Source organism: Eublepharis macularius, chromosome 4 (genome assembly GCF_028583425.1).
Source record: "Eublepharis macularius isolate TG4126 chromosome 4, MPM_Emac_v1.0, whole genome shotgun sequence".
NCBI lineage: Eukaryota > Metazoa > Chordata > Lepidosauria > Squamata > Eublepharidae > Eublepharis > Eublepharis macularius.
Genome location: NC_072793.1, coordinates 76952129 through 76969655, shown reverse-complemented (window position 1 = coordinate 76969655; position 17527 = coordinate 76952129). Strand labels below are relative to the sequence as shown.

General features: G+C 46.1%; 1 protein-coding gene across 1 annotated transcript in view; it reads right to left on the bottom strand.

Annotated features, from left to right (window-relative positions):
• SPOCK1 (SPARC (osteonectin), cwcv and kazal like domains proteoglycan 1) overlaps window positions 1-17527 on the bottom strand; it is an 831544-nt gene that overhangs the window by 361155 nt on the left and 452862 nt on the right. Inside the window, exon 4 of the mRNA XM_054978522.1 lies at window positions 15610-15712. Within this exon, the coding sequence (XP_054834497.1) occupies window positions 15610-15712 (103 nt within the window). The remainder of the gene's footprint in view (window positions 1-15609; window positions 15713-17527) is intronic.

Here is a 17527-nt window from a genome sequence, read left to right as displayed (position 1 = left end):
AAAGCAGTGGCACGAGCGCCCAAAAGAGGAGTGCGGCGTGGCTGAGGACCCGCTAGAGCTCCCTGACAGTGTGCTGCCTTGGACCACTGATGCCCCGGAGTTTGAGGATCCCAAGGTGGACCCTCAGCTCGACCCAGCTCAGAGGGCCCAGCTACAAGACCTCTGGGCTCGGATTCCCGGGGTCTTCTCCCGCAGGCCGGGCAGCACGAGCCTGATCCAACATGCCATTCCAACGGACCCGGGGCAGACAGCCCGGGCTACCTGGCGTCCCATCCCCAGGAAGCGGTGGGAGGCAGTGGAGAAGGAGACCGACGAGATGCTCAGGCTTGGGGTAATCGAGCCCTCGCGAAGCGCTTGGAGGAGCCCGATAGTCTTGGTGCCCAAGCCAGATGGGACCACCCGATTCTGCATTGACTATCGCGATCTGAATAAGGTGGCCCAGTTCGATGCATACCCCATGCCCCGAGCAGATGTGTTGGTAGACCACCTAGGGTCCGCCCGCTACCTGTCGGCCCTAGACTTGACGAAGGGCTACTGGCAAGTGCCCGTGCGGCCAGCGGACCGGGAGAAGACAGCCTTTGCCACCCCACGAGGCCTCTTCCAGTTCAAGAAGATGCCGTTTGGTCTACACGGGGCAGCTGCCACGTTTCAGCGGCTGGTAGACCAAGTGCTGGGAGAGTGCCGGGCGTATGCAATGGCGTACATAGATGACATCATCATCTTCAGCCCGGACTGGCCCACCCACCTCCAACACTTGGAAGCTGTCATGAGGGCCCTCCAGCGAGCCGGACTACGGGCTAACCCAAAGAAGAGCCACCTGGGGTTCCAGGAACTCCAGTACCTGGGCTTTGTGGTCGGGGGAGGCCGAGTTCGCCCACCACCAGACAAGGTGGCCTCAATAGCTGATGCCCCCCAGCCCCGGACCAAGAAGCAGGTCCGACGTTTCCTGGGACTACTGGGGTATTACGGGCGGTTCATCCCCCACTTTGCCTCCCGAGCCGCCCCCCTGACAGACTGCTTAAAGAAGGGGCTGCCCAACCAAGTCCGGTGGACCCCAGCACTAGAAGCAGCTTTCAAGGACCTGCGGTCAGCCCTCTCTAATACCACAGCCCTGTGGAACCCAGACTTTGACCGACCCTTTACGCTGGCCACAGACGCTTCTGACACCGGCCTTGGGGCAGTCCTGACTCAGGAACGTGACGGAACCGACGTCCCCATCCTCTTCCTGAGTCAGAAGCTGCAGCCCGCAGAGAGGCGCTATGCAACAGTGGAGCGGGAGGCCCTAGCGGTCAAGTGGGCAGTGGGGGCCCTGCAATACTACCTGGCCAATAATCCCTTTGTCCTACTAACAGACCATGCGCCCCTGCAGTGGCTCCACCGCATGAAGGCACACAACCCCCGTGTGCTGCGGTGGTACCTCTCCCTCCTCCCCTTCCGGTTCACCATCAAGTACCGCAAGGGGGCGCAGCATGTGGATGCGGACTTCACGTCCCGCATGTTTGAGTCTGACCCTGACCCCCACAACTCAAAGCTAAGCGGGGGTGTGTGTCCGGGGTCTGGGTCCCAGCCCCCAGACTTGGTAGGAGGGAACAGCAGGTCAGCTGGGCTGACGGGCAAACAGAGGGGGCAGCCAGCAGACAGCAGGTCAACTGGTCAGCCAGCTGACAGCAGGTCAACCGGTCTGACTGGCAGGCAGAGGGGGCAGCTGGGGGACAGCAGGTCAACCCCTCCCACAGGCAAATGGAGCCAGAACCTGCTGGTGCCAGGGGCAAGGGGCAAAAGCCCAGGGCCTCAGGAGCCAGGGGGAGACAGAGAGAGGCCAGCGAGTCCCACTCCCCTAGGGAGGGAAAGGGGGCTAGGCAAGGCGGAAGGGGGCAAGGGCAGAGGGATTGGGAGCCCAGCAGTCACCCACCCAAAGACCTTACCTGAGGAGGAGAAGCAGCAGCAGCCCCAACAACCCAAAGCCACGCCCCAGCTAGAAAATAGTAGCCGGGCCCAGGAGTTGCCAAAAGCCAAGCCACTCCAGGTGGGGCTATTGGAGGCACTCTGCAGGAAGCCCTGGGCAACCAGCCAAGGAGCCGCAGCTGGACCCACCTTCAGCCATCAGCTCTGCCAGGGAGGCTGGGCTGCTAGCCAGGGGACTGCAGCTGGACATGCCTTCAGCAATCAGCCAAGGCAGGGAGGCTGGGCAGCCAGAGAACAAGGCACAGCTGGTGCTGGTCAGTGGGGCCAGATCAGCTACCCCAGCTGCAACTGCTTGGTGCAGCCCAAGGCCAGGCTGGAAGAGGGGTGGGGCAGTAGAAGGAAGCCCTATAAAAGCTGGCTGGGAAGAGCCCTGTGGTGGTGGGTGTGAGTGAGGAGTGATGATGTGGAGCGAGAGCAGTAAGATGCAAGGGTGGAGGTTTGGAGGAGAGTTCTGGAAGGAGGAGACGAAGGAGGACGCAGAGGGTAAGCAGGCCAGGTTGAGCAGGCCAGCGAGTGGACTGAGAGGGAGTCTGGGTGAGGTATACCGCCCCTCCTTCCACAGAGCAGGGTCCTGCAGAATCCCTGGCCCCCCTGTGACGTCAGGAGCAGACCGCCCAGTGCCACGCCCAGCGGCAGCGGCGGCAAGCCCTGACACCTTTCCTGCCCTACCTGAAACTAATTTCCAAAGCAGTAGTATGAGAGAATGTGCACCACTGAAGTATTTGCAAAGCAATTCAGAACACTTGATCAAGAGTAATTTTTTAGCAGTGTACAGAGCCCCTCAGAATAATTTGTTCAAGCAAGTAGAGATTGCGTATCAATAAAAACCTAAGTAGTTTGTGTAGCTATTTCATTCGGAACCAACAATGCATACAGTGCGCTCTCCATAGGTAAATAGAAAAATGAAGTCCTTATTCACCTCACTAGAACATACATCCCCCCTGCACAGTGGATGAAATAGTAGAGATGTGTTTGCATTTTGTCCTTGTTTTCAATATTTTATTTCTCTTAATTTCATTCTATTCGTCATTCATTTCTTTTATTTTTCCATTGGTTATAATAGGAAGCATATTCTGGTGTTCACCCAAGGGATCCTTCTGTGGAAAATTGTAAGAGGAAATGTCCCGTTGTGTAGGCAATTGGAGGAAAACAAAATTCTAACTATTATATCTTTCTTTCCCAGGCGATTGGCCTGAAATTCTCAGGACTTATACCGTGGAGCCTAGGGATGATCTTTCACCAATTCCAAGGAGATAGGAGACAAGTCGCCAATTTAATAGGAAATTTAGTTTCTCACTTGCAGGTAGGGATCCCAGGTCCCCTGGAGGGGGCAGGGGATCCCCCGCTCCACCCTTCACCCCCACTGGCTGGCAGGGAGGAAAGGTGGGGGAATGGGCTTCTTGAGTGCACTCCTGGGGTGGTGCAACAACATCACTCCCAGGAGTGATGTCACACCTCCCCAAGAGTGCTCCTGCACTCCGCAGTGAGCCAATTTTGGCCCCAAACAGGCTGAATTGGGCCAGTTTGGAGCCCAAATTGGCCCACTGAGAAATACTGTGCCTGTGAAATGAAGTCACTTCCCAGATGAACATGCAAGGAACAAAGAAAAGATTAGCACCGGGCCCCCTCCCACTAGGAGGGTAAGGGGACCTGGCAACCCTACCTGCAGGAGAGGCAGAAATTTGGTATCCCTCAAAGGCAGACAATAGTATAAAGAAGGGTACAAGTAAGCATTTGGCTTCCCGAAGAAGGCAGACAGATTAACAGAGCAGGCAGATGGAAGCATTTGTCTCTCCAGGAAGACACATACATTTACTGAGTGGGAAGTTGCTGTATTTGGTGCCAAAGTAACCACTGTACAATGGGCAGAGAAAGACATCCCCCCCCCCAAAAGGCAGCAGGAAGAGGGAGATATACTGGAACTTAAGAGAGCAGAAAGAATTACTCAGCAGTCAACAGCTTGCATTCTGCACTTCAGAAAATAATGCAGTGTTATTTGCAGGGTATATGGTATACTCCTGCAGAGGTAAGGGGGTCTCTACTGTCTTTTGCTGAACGTAGCATCTGTTGTATTTTTCTGGTGGGTGTGAATACCGTTTATAAGCTGTGCTTTTTCATAAGCTTTCCCACTGCACTTTCTCAATGAGGAAATTAATCATCTAAACCAATTCACTTCAAGCAAATGGCTACTCCAGAAATGAAATCAGAAGAGCGAGTAAACCAAGGATAAATCAAACAACTAAGGAAAAACAGTCTCCCACAGGAAAAGTGTTTTTTCCATATATCAAAGGAATCACTGATCAGATGGGAAAGCTTATGAAAAAGCACAGCTTACAAACGGTATTCAGACCTACCAGAAAAATACAACAGATGCTACGTTCAGCAAAAGACAGTAGAGACCCCCTCACCTCTGCAGGAGTATACCGTATACCCTGCAGCTGTGGACAAGTTTACATCGGGACCACAAAGCATAGCATCCAGACAAGAATAAAAGAACATGAAAGACACTGCAGACTTGGCCATCCTGAAAAATCAGCAGTGGCTGAACATAGCCTAACTCAAACAGGACACAGTATCCTACTCCAGGACACTAAAATACTTGACAATACTTCCAACTACTTTGTCAGACTGCACAGGGAAGCCATTGAAATTCACAAGCATAAGCACAATTTCAACAGGAAAGAAGAGACTTTAAGAATGAAGAGAGCATGATTTCCAGTCCTGAAAAACACCAGGCTAACAAAACACTCTATAACCGACAATAGCCCTGCAGAGAAGATTAGCACATCAAGCACCAATCCATATGCAAAAGAATCTCCTCAGGATACAGTGAAGCCTCCCACCATTAGCATTCCACACCCTGGGAAACTCTTACAGGATGACTCAGCCCAACCCCACCCCTCCTGAGTAGATATAAATGACCTGCCAACATCTTTTCTACACTGTGACACTGAGAGACCTCTGTCTTTTGGTGCTACACCTCTGAAGATGCCAGCCACAGCTGCTGGCGAAATGTCAGGAACTACAATGCCAAGACCATGGCTATACAGCCCGGAAAATCCACAACAACCATAGATATTTAATTTGTTTAGATTGTATTGGTTTTGAAGAGTAGACAGTACAGTTACCTACCACTACAGTTTTTTCCGCCTGTAAACAAAAAGCCACCTGGGGAAGAAAAGTCACCCCAAGAATCAAAGTATTTTTCCACTGGGGTCAGGGCTGGCCTAAGGGCTTTCCATCCCCTAGGCTTGGGTGCCCCCCCGCCATTGCCAGTTAGCCTGTGTGCTTTTAGAATCTGCAACCAGCATAGGTTGCCCCAATGTGGTGGGAGAAAGGGGGGGGGCGTCCAAACCTGAAAGTGATGCCACTCTGAGCCAACATTCTCGGAAGCCTAGAAATCTCTATGGTAAAGACCACAATAATTTGGAAGTTCTTAGATCTCAGAAGCTATGTAGGGTTGGCCATGGTTAATAATTGGATGGGAGACCTCCAAGAAAGACCAGGGTTGCAGAGGCAGGCAATGGCAAACCACCTCTGTTAGTGTCTTGCCATGAAAACCCTGTCAGGGATCGCTATAAGTCAGCTGTGACTGGAGGACACTCTCTACCAGCAGTCTTTTGCTCATCAGTTCTGGTTTCCTATGCAATTACCTCTCCACCATTGATCACTGACTGCTGTTCAGCCCCTTGGCCTCTAGCTTTGGAATCCTGCAAGGCTCCATCTTGTCTCCCATACTTTTCAACATACCATTGGGTGAGGTAACTGCTGGTTTAGGCAATCCAGAGATCTGGGCTTGGTTATCACCAATATGTGGAAGAAAGAGGGCTTAGGGTTGTCTAGTGGGTAGGCCACCCCTAAATGGTATAGATTTTAAGCCTTGTCCATATAACATATTGGGGTAGGAAAAATACCTCATGCTATATTTTTCAGAAAACTTTTTTCCAAGAAAACCTTTGAAAGTGCTCTGGAAGATATAGTCCTTCGTGGCAAACTGATGATTCTTCCTGATAAAGATTTACCTCACCATGGAGATACAGGATAGAAAATATGCCCCAAAGTGCAAAAACATTAGAAATTATTAATTTTACATATATGAGGTTTTTATATGCTTTTTATGTGAAATTCACAAAAGTTTATTATTTTTCTAATCTTAGGTTTAATTTTTTTTCAATTAATTGGAATTTGGCCAGGTGTAGAAATCTAACTACAAAGGCAAAAAGTCTAATTTTTTTTAGGGTTCTTAGAAGGCTAGAAATTTCAGGATATATTTACAGTGCAATCCTATGCAGAGTTACTCCAGTCTAAGTCAATTGAAGTCAATGGGCTTAGACTGGAGTAACTCTCCATAGGATTGCACTGTTAGTCTCTGAACAACTTTTTCGAGATGCAGTTTAATCCTGACATTTCCCTTTGCTGTTCAACTCAGTGACTGGCTTTTGCATTTGCTTTGCAGCTGCCTCTATGTTTACTCACTGTGGCTAGAGGCCCTTATCTCAATCATGCTCTTCCACCTTTGAGTCCGAGTTATGGTATACTTAATAGAGGTGGGCACGAACTGAAATATGAACAAAGTTTGTCATGAACTGGGCTGGTTTGTGGGAGCTCATTTCTCACAAATCATGACACATTTTAGCCCGGTTTGTTTGGTTCATATTTCAGCTCATCACTGCAGACAGCCTGATGCCGATCAACCAATTTCCTAGGCAGCAGGAGGGATGGGCTCCCTGCTGACTTTCTGCTGACCTGGAAGTAACGTTTTCACGAACTGAACAAACTTGTTCACGAACTGGGGCAAGTTCATGAAAGTTCATGGTTCGTGAAATGCAATGAACCACAAACTGCACGGTTTGGTATTTTCCCGATTCGTGCCCATCTCTAATACTTAACATAGGGGGAGACCCCACCAACAATGGGAAAAGACTTCATGTCTTGCTTGAGCGCTTCCTAGAAGTTACTGGCTGGCTACTGGTCATGAATGGAGTTCTTATGATCAAAACACATGTTCCATATTTAACCTTAGTGCTATACATGAACAAACCAGCATAACTTGCTTATATATTCAAATTGTAAGACACATCTCATGTAAACATAGCTCAGAATTAAATGAGAAATCTCTTAAACCCTGTTTCACCTTGTCTTGGATATAATAAGGCAAGGGTCAAACATGAAGAATGTCTCCAAAATAGTGCTTGGATTTAAGCCAAATCTTAATTAATATTCTGGCAAACCATGAAAGTAAAGGATGTATTTATTTATTTTATTTAATTTATATTCCGCACTCCCCTCACCAGGAGGCTCAGGGTGGATTGCAATGATATACAATTAAAACACATTAAATAATTAATACCAATTAAAATCATAAAACAATTCAGATTTACACAGTTAAAAATACATCACCAGAGCATCATCGTGGGGACTGTTTATTTGATGGAGGTATTGCCAGTAGGGAGGCCATATTCTGTAATCTACTGGCCAGGGGGCTTCGCCTAGCACTGCCCAAATGCCCAGCGGAACAGCTCTGCCTTACAGGCCTGGTGGAAGGATAACAAATCCTGCTGGGCCCTGGTCTTGTTAGACAGAGCATTCTACCAGGCTGGGGCCAGGACCGAGAAGGCCCTGGCTCTGGTCGATGCCAGGCAGGCCTCCCTGGGGCCAGGGACCCTTAGCAGATGTTTATCACTAGAATGAAGAGTCCTCTGAGGTTCATATGGGGAGAGGAGGTCCCGCAGATACGCCAGTCCCAGTCCGCATAGGGCTTTATAGGTTACTACCAAACCCTTGAACCTGACTCGGTACTCCACCGGTAACCAGTGCAGCTGACGCAATACCGGCATTATATGCTTACGCATCAGTATTCCTGTGATGACCCGTGCCGCCACATTCTGCACCAGCTGTAATGCCATAACCGCTGAATCAGGTTCAGGGGAAGCCCTGCATAGAGTGCATCACAGTAGTCTAACCTAGAGGTGACCATTGCCTGGACCACTGTAGTTAAATAGTGGACCAAAAGATAACAGGCAAGTTGCTTGGTCTGTCAAAGATGGAAAAAAGAGGACCTAGCAACCACAGAGATCTGGGCCTCCATTGTCAAGGAGGCATCCAAGATCACCCCCAGATTCTCAGAGCTGGTGTGAGCATGGCCCCATCGAGTACAGGGAGTCGGAGTCCCAAATCCATGTTTCTGCAACTCAACTACAGGACCTCCGTCTTTGCAGGGTTTAACTTCAGCCGACTTTGCCTCACCCATCCAGTCACAGCTTCAAAAGCACGCTCCAGGACATCTGGGGCTGATCCAGGCTATCCGTCCATCAACAGATATAGCTGAGTGTCATCTTCCACATATTGGTGACACCCAACCCAAATCTTTGCACCAACTGTGCGGGGGGGGGGCACAGATGTTGAACAATAATGGAGAGAGTATCGACCCCTGAGGCACACCACATATTAATGGCCAGCGGGGTGATAACTTCTCCCCAGCACCACCCTCTGTCCCCAACCGTGAAGAAAGGAGACTAGCCACTGTAGTGCCATCCCTTGAATCCCCACATCAGTGAGGTAGTGGGCCAAGAGATCATAGTTAATCATATTGAATGCTGCTGAAAGATCTAATAAAATCAGCAGTGCCGATCCACCTCAATCCAGGTGTCTGCAAAGATCATCCATGTCTCCACCCCATGTCCTGGGCGAAAACCGGACTGGAAGGGATGTAAGGCTGAGGACTCCTTCAGGAAATTTTGTAGTTGTTTCTCTGCCATTCGCTCAATCACCTTTCCCAGAAATGGGAGGTTCGAGACCGTGTGGTAACTGAGCGGGTTGGCGGGATCTAATGATGGTTTCTTTAAAAGGGGCCTCACCACTGCCTCATTTACTGCTCTGGGAAAAACCCCAGAACTCAGGGACAGGTTGACAATGGCCTCCAAGGGATCCTGTAATCCATCTACACTGGCTTTCACCAGCCATGACGGACACAGGTCCAGGAGACATGTGGTAGGCCTCACTCCCTGCAGAATCTTGTCCACCTCTTCCCCAGAAACAGGGCTGAAGTGATCAAATATTAAAGACGGTCAAGGGGCCTCTAGTTCACATACCGTATCAACTGTGGCCAGTAAATTGCGGTGGAGAGACAGGATTTTATCACAAAAAAGGTGGCAAAAGCCTCACATCTTATAACCAAATTCAAATTTTGGTGGTCTCCACTGGAAAGGGAGACCAATGAGTGTACCACATTAAACAATTTAGCTGGGTGTGAGCTAGCTGATGCAATGGAAGCTGCGTAGAATTCCTTCTTCACAGCCTTCACTGCCATCGCATAGGATTTCATAAGCAACCTATAAGATGTTCCTGTTTCCTTGTTGCGAGATCGCCACCATACGTGCTCATGTCATCTTAGTTCCCGTTTTTGTCACCGCAGCTCCTCTGTATAACAAGGGGCTTGGCGATTATGGAAACAAAGAGGACGGGGAGTGATTTCATTGATGGCCTTGGAGAGCTGGCCTTGCCAGTCTTCCACCAGCTCATCCAATGAACCTCCATGGTGCATCGGTTCCCACAGAGCATTCTGGAAATCAATTGGATCCAATCAATTGGATCCGGGCAAGCATAAATTTGCTCACCGCCCTGGCGGGGGGGGGGGGGGGCAGCATATCCAACTGAGCCTCCAGAATGGCATGGTTTGACCATGTCACTGACTCTACTTTGTCTAGAACCACATTCAATCCCATCCCAAAGATCAGATCTAGCGTGTGGCCTGCTTTATGTGTGGGGGCTGATACAAATTGGAAAAATCCCAATGTTGCCATGGCTGACACCAGGTCCGCAGCCTGTACAGAGGTGGCATCATCAGCATGGACATTGAAGTCCCCCAGTACTATCAGCCTTGGGTACTCCAAGGCCCACCCCACCACCACCTCCAGTAGGTGTGGCAGGGTGTCTGCTGGTGCGCTGGGCACTTGGTACACCAGACAGACAACCACACTTTCCTCAGCACTCCACACCAGTCCCACACAATCAATGCCAGAGATCTCTGGGCCAGGAAGTGGTCTGCAGGAGAAACCCTCTCAAATAGGGATTGCTACCCCTCCTCCCCAATATCCCATTCGAGACTGGTGAAGGACCGAGTATCCCGGGAGGGGGGGGTCAGCTCATCCAAGGCGACTGTCTCGCCATCCCTCACCCAGGTATCGGTCATGCATACCACATCCATATTAGCTACTGCAAAAGTATCATGCAGAGTGCTGGTCTTATTGTTTATGGACTGGCATTGCACAACATCAGTGTCGGGGGCAGGGGTTGATTTCCTGGCTCCAACACCTGCGTGTCTTGGGATGGGACGTAGGTTAGAAGGGCACCGAGCCTCTCCATATCTCCGAAACATGGAGACATATAAGACATATAAGACATATACAACATATAAGAGATAAAGAGTAGATTAATGATACACTGCCCAACTTTATAGACTCTATGTTCAACACATCATAAAAAAGAAAATGCAAATGGTGTTTCTTAAAAACAACAACACAGAAATAACTAGCAGTAACACATTGTTATAAACCCAAGCTTTTTATCAAAAAAGCCCAAACAGGACAAGCAGATATGAATTTGTAATGCTCAAACTCCCAGTTCAGTTCTTAAAAGCAGCCAAGGATCATAAATTATTGCAATGATTAATCTTTTTCCTTCCTAGATTTCCTTTTAGGCACTGCTTGGATCAAACACCTGATAGATTAGGAGTGATGTAAATACAGTTTTGCAAGCTTGGTGAAAATGATAGTATTGCTTTAATTTGCCATAGGGAACTAACTAACTAATGGAATTAGATACTTTTATGAAAGAAAGGAAGATTAGCTTCACTTCTTTTCGATAAATGCAGTTGTCAGTGCTGCCTCCTACTTCTCTAGTCAACAGAAGTCTCTGATTTGCAATTTAGAGGGACAGATGTTTTATCTGGGAACTTGTCCAGATTTTTTATTTTATTCAAAAAGAAAAGAAAAGAAAAAGAAAAAACATAGTGAACACTGGCCTCTTTTGCTCCTTATGGAGACTCCAGCAATACTTGGTCAACATAGTAAACACATTGCTGAACACCTAATGGTCAGCATACTCGGGATTACTATCAGATCTTGTAACATCTATACATGGTAGTATTCCAGCTTCCACAATTCATTGCAAAGTTCTTTAGCTTTCCTCTACAGAAGTAACTGGCAGGTTGAAATCATTCCTAAGAAAACTCATGTGTTATTATTAATAGAGGTAGACATTAACTGAAATATGAACCAAAGGTCATCATGAACTGGTGGTTCATCAGAGCACATTTCTGACGAACTGCCATGAACTTTTAGGATGGTTCATTTGGTTCGTTTTTCAATTTGTCACTGCAGACAGCCTGGTGTCAATTGATCAGTTTCCTAGGCAATGGGGGATGGGAGTTCTGCAGAACTTCTGCTGACCTGAAAATGACCTTCTGCTGGCCCAGAAGTGACATTCTGCTGACCCGGAAGTGATTATTTGCTAACCCGGAAGTGACATTTTCACGAACCAAACAAACCGGTTTGCAAACCGGGGCATGTTCATGGTCTGTGAAATGCAATGAACCATGAACTGCACTGTTCGTTTCCCCCCCGGTTCATGCCCATCTCTAATTACTAATTTTTTCTTAAAATTTAATAATGCAAATGCAAGAAGTTCTTCAAATATGTTCTTCAAAGTTTTTCCCCACCATATATCCAAGCACAGTTTTTATGGAGGTGGGTATGTATATGTGCGTGTTTTCATTTGTATCTCATTATTCTGCTCAATTAGGGCCACCAAGGTGGCTAACAGTTTAAACTACAGGATAAAATACATGATAAAACCAATTAAAAATAGAGCTAAATTACATGTATAAAATGCTGGGCAATGAATTAAAACACAAGGCTGGAAGGAGGTATCAATAAGGGGAGGACAGACCAAAAAAATCAAAAGTATTTTCTCACAGATGGAAAATAATGATAGAATGGGACAAACTAATATCCCTAGAGAGGGAGTTGCATAACTGTTGGTGCCATGACTGAGAAAACCCTCTCTTAGGTTGTCATTCATCTAGCCTCAGATAGTGGGGACATCTGAAGAAGGCCTCAAACGATGACCCATAGCAATTGGGCAGGTTCATATGGGAGTAGGCAGTCGTGAAGGTATGTTGGTTCCAAACTGTATAGAGTTTAAAGGTCAACACAAGCACCTTGAATTGGTCTCAGAAACAAAGTGGGAGCCAATGTAGATGGATCAAGACAGGAGTGATACTCTATGACACTCCAGTCAAGCTGCAGCATTCTGTACCAACCGAAGTTTCTTAATACTTTTCAAGGGTATTGCATTACTTTAATTAATTTATTGCAGTAATTCAATCTAGAAGTTACCAGAGGATGAACCACAGTGACCAGGAACTGCTGCCTAAGCAGTAAAAACTAGTAAAAGGCACTGGGTAGGGGTGTGCAAAATGGAACAAACAAGCCAAAAATATGCACAAAAATCACTGGTTTGCTTTGTTAAAGTGGCTTCCAGAACAGTGGAATAAAATTTAAGCAGCAAGCCAGCAACTCCACCAAAATGCTCCAAAATCCTCCCTCTCTCTCTCTCTCCAACTCCCCACAGCAGTTCTTCCCTGTCTCTCTGCCTGTTGGAAATTGGAACCACAAAGCTGAGGGCTGATTATTATACTCATTGCTCTCTATAGAAAAGAATGGGAGCTCTCTGGTTTGCAGGGAGAACTGCCTATCAAGGTTTTGAGGGCTAAGATTGGTGTTTCCACAGCTGCAGAAGGTCTGCAGATGTTCACCCCCCTCCATTGCCTAGGAAATTAATGGATTGGCACCAGGCTTTCTGGCTTCATGAACTGATTACGAACCAAACGAACCAGCCTAAAAAGTCATGGTGGTTCATGAAAAAGGGGTCCCACGTACTGCTGGTTCGTGAACGTCGAACCGGCCCAGTTCGTGCCAAACTTGCTTCGTAATTAGGTTTGTGCCCACCTCTATTATACATTCAATGATCTTTTCAGGCTCCTTGGTTTCAAATCTGAATCAGAGCTGAGGAGCTGGACGGAGTTTGGTCAGATCCATAGGTGTGTGTGTATGTGGGGGGGGGGGAGGTACTTTTCTTGAATGTCAAAAGGACTTTCCCCTCATCATGGGAAGGAAACAAACTTGACTACAAAGTACAGGCAAACATGGTATCAATGTGCAACTGTGGGACACAAACATAATTTATTGGCACTATCATAAAGCAAGAATATTTTTAAAAAACCTCTGCATTGCTTTGTGGTTGACAATGGAGTACTCTCCTGTTTGGGCACTAGCCCACTACCGCCATTTTGCCAGCCAGTTTCCTGCCACTGTGTGTACCCACTGACACTCACCTTCTTCAGGTTCCGTAGTTGTGCATGTGTTTTGTGCTTAAGGAGAAACTTGTTTTCTGACTAGGAGGGAGGGCTAATATTTGGTAACAAATTTGTGGTGTTTACTTGGTTAAGCATGAATAGAGCCAGTTTGGAGTAGTGGTTAAGAGTGGTGTGACTCTATTTTTTTTGAAAAATTTTTTATTGGGTTAGGATCCATAATTTTTACATTTACATTCGATTTTCCCCAATTTTTTCATCTCTAACCCCCTCCCTTTCCCCCCCTTTTTGTTGACTTCCAACAGCTTTCCAACCCTTTGTCCCCTTTCCCTTACTTTTGTTAGCTTCCTCTATCTAAAACAAATATATATTCTCCGTTATTCTAAGCAGTACATCCTTAACTATTTTTAACATTGTATGCCCAAACTGTAAGTCTTTGTTTCCATCTTAGATAAACAATTTATCCCATTTTTCCATTTCAAATATTTCTATATATCATAAACCATATAGATCATACATTCATTTATATCAAACAATTTGACTTATTCTCTATATATTACTCATTCTATCTTTTTGTAATAATTCTATATATCTCTCATCACGTAGTCAATCAATTTGACTCATCTATATCTTCAGACATTCAGTTTGGTACAAAACTTACCAAAAAGAAAGAAAATATTGCCACAGTTTGAGAACACAGTGGTGTGACTCTAATCTGGAGATTTGATTCTCCACTCCTCTGCTTGAAGCCAGCTGGGTGACCTTGGGTCAGTCACAGCTCTTCCAGAGCTCTTGCAGACCCACCCACCTCAAAGGGTGATTGTTGTGGGGATGATAATAACATACTTTGTATATTGCTTTGAGTGGGTGTTATGTTGTCCTGAAGGGTGGTATATAAACTGAAAGCTATTATTGTTTCCCCAGCCCCTCTTGAAAAGAACAGTGTGTGTGCCTGTGTGCGTGTGTGTGTGCGTGCCCATGCACATGCCCGCACAGCCACTCAATGTTACCTTGCCCCCAAGCATTCTTAGGGTATGTGATTGAACCCAGTTGTTGTTGTGTGCTCAAACTTGGTGGGTCAATCAATGATTTGGAGGGAGAACTGTTCTGAGCAATTTTGATGTCATTAAGTGCAAAAAAGGCTGCCCCAGAGCCTCGCTTCCCACCCCTGGAAAAGAACAGCATAGATCTGCAGATATGTGGCTAACTCCTGCCTTCTGTGCATGCCACTGGCTGAAACTCATGAAAACAGAAAAACAAAATGGATTAGAGCTGAACTGCCACTGGCTCACCCAGGACAAACCAATAATGGAATGGAGTTCATCTGGAAACCCCAGATTCAAAACTGAAACAGAAATTTTCTTAATGTACACGCCTGCTCCTGGGTATGGCCACCACCTGCTTATCAAACAGTAGGCCTGAATCCAAGTCACCTCAAGCTTTGGACTTGCACCTTCAAGGAGAGTGCAACCCTATCCAGAGCAAGAGAACCTCAAATCCCAGGCCAGTCCTTCTGCCCACCAGTAGTACTTGCATCTTGTTAGGATTAAATTTCAGTTTATTAACTATCATCCACCACAAAAGTGCCTCCAGGCACTGTTTCACAGTTCCTGTAGCCTTCCTGGGACCAGTTGAGTATTATGGTGTTCAAAGCTCTAAGAATTTCATTCTGTAATGTTATTATTGTTTTATGTTGAACTTTTTTCTTTGGAACTACTGTGTTCCAAAGACACACACACAAACACATGCAAGCCTGGTTTTAAAATTATCTTTAAAGTGTGTGCCAACCTCTATGGTTGGTGCTCTGTTCACAATGGCAATATTTGACATTCTGCATCTTATCAGCTGCCTAAAGAACATGGTCATATCCCAAAGTAGTGTCACTGTGATCCTGGGTAGAAGATGAGCGCTGTTTGGGAAGTAGGCACAGGATCCAAGGTAATCCACATAATAAGGAACTTCAGACATTGACAGTGACCTGAAAACCCAACTATACCTGAAAAATATACTTTTGAACATATTTGATATGCATAAAGGGTGCATCACAGTCTTAGAATAATAGCTGCACGCGCAAATCTTGCTAATATATTTATAGCCACTTAGGGAGGCAAATTAAATGTAAAAAAAATAAATTATAGCCACTCAGTTGCAAGTACAGCATTCCAAAGTTTTATTTATTTTGGTTCTTGTCTAAATTGACCTTATTCTGCAAATGAAACCAGAAATGCTTAACTGAAAACATGTTACTATATCCTTACCTGTGTATCAGCTGTTTGCGGCTTAAACAAATGGCTGTCTCATAGTCATGAGTGACACACACTTTATGTGAGCTGCATTTTACCTTCAAACATGGATCTTTTGATGGATCAAGAGCTGTTAAAAATAAAATATAAAAAGAAGTTTAGAAAACTCTCATTCATCACTCCCTAATTAAAATGGTATCTGTTGAAGAAATCATTATTATTATTAAACAGGTTTATGACACTTTTCAATATAAAAATGCTTTTTGAAGTTTATATTATCTATCCTCACTTCATGAAGGTCACCCAATGAACTTTGTAGCCAACCAAGGAGGATTTAATAATAATATATTGAGACCCCCTGCAGCATACTGAATCCTGTTAGTTGCACATTCTGTAGTCATTTTACAGCATTACAGTACTGCACAAGTCCATTCCTAGCTAATATGGACAGGGATCCTATCATCCCAACCCCTTGTGAAAAATCAACTGAGGAATGGCCTAGGATTAGCTTGGGCATTATTTGACCAGCCTAAGGGGGTAGGGCAATAAGTATTTCCCACCTTTCCTGCACATGAATTTGCCCACCCTCCCTCCCACATAGGATTAGCTGGTTGCTTATGGGCTGGGCAGGAATTTATGGGGTTCCCTATGATTTACTTTTTAGGGTTTCTTTTTTGCCTGTTCCATGTGGCCACTTGAAGCTTTGTTTTGTTTTTGTTTTTCATAATTAGGCCTGATTGGTTGACTGGTTAGGTCATAACTAGTTTAGCAAGAAAAGGAAGGGTTGCTCATGATAAGTATGGTAGGGTCCAGGTGGTGGCTGGAGATCTCCCAGGATTACAACTGATCTCCAGCCAACAGAGATCAGTTCCCCTGGAGAAAATGGCTGCTTTGGAGGGTGGACTCCATGGCATTATACCCAACTGAGGCCCCTCCCTTCCCCATATCCCACCTTCTCCAGGCTCCACCCCCCAAATCTCCAGGAATTTCCAAGCCCAGAGCTGGCAAACCTAAGGTAGGGAAAATTGGCAGGAACCCTGAGGCATCATGCTATGAGGAAAAATGATTTCTTGAACAGTCCAACAATTGTTATACTCCAGGTGGTTTGGGGAAAGAATGACCTGGGTACTGAGCAGAATCAATCAAAACCTTAGTTGTTGTATGGAGGATACTGAAGTTTGGCACCTCTTAGCACAGTTCATGTGCAGAGGAAGATAAAGAAAGCAAACAATTGCTAGTTGCATATGGAGCCAGGGTCATGTTGTCGAAAATGAAGCTAGTCATGAATGGTTGCCAGGCACAGCCTACCCACATAAATTAGATTTTATCTCCAACATTGGTCAACCAATTAATAAACTCGCTTAACCCAGCTTTTGAGTCTTATGCCTTATTTTGGCAAGGTGCCTGGGACAACTGGGGAAAAAAATCAGCAAATTCATCTCTGCCTTCCCAACACCGCTATTCAGGCAGGGCCATCCATAAATATAACACAACCTCCTGAGGGGGTCACCCTGTAAATTAGTAGATCAACAAGTGCCCGTACATGTGTACTGTGTACACATGTGTTCCAAAGTAAACTACTGTGAACTACTGTGTTCCAAAGACACACACACAAACACACGCAAGCATCTTTAGAGTGTGTGCCAACCTCTGTGGTTGGTGCTCTGCTCACAATGGCAATGTTTGACATTCTGTATCATATTGAAGTTTAAAAATTAGTAGATCAAATTAGTAGATCAGCAAATGCCCCGTACATGTGTACTGCCTGGTGTTGCTCCCACCATGTGGAACTGCCTGCCTGAGGAGGTCAAGAAGGTCCCCTATTTCTATCATACTGCAGAATGCATAGAACAGAAATATTCTGGAGGGTACTTTTATACAAGTGTTAGCATTGGAATATAATGGAATAGTAGGATTGCCAGGTCTCCTGCTATGACATCAGATA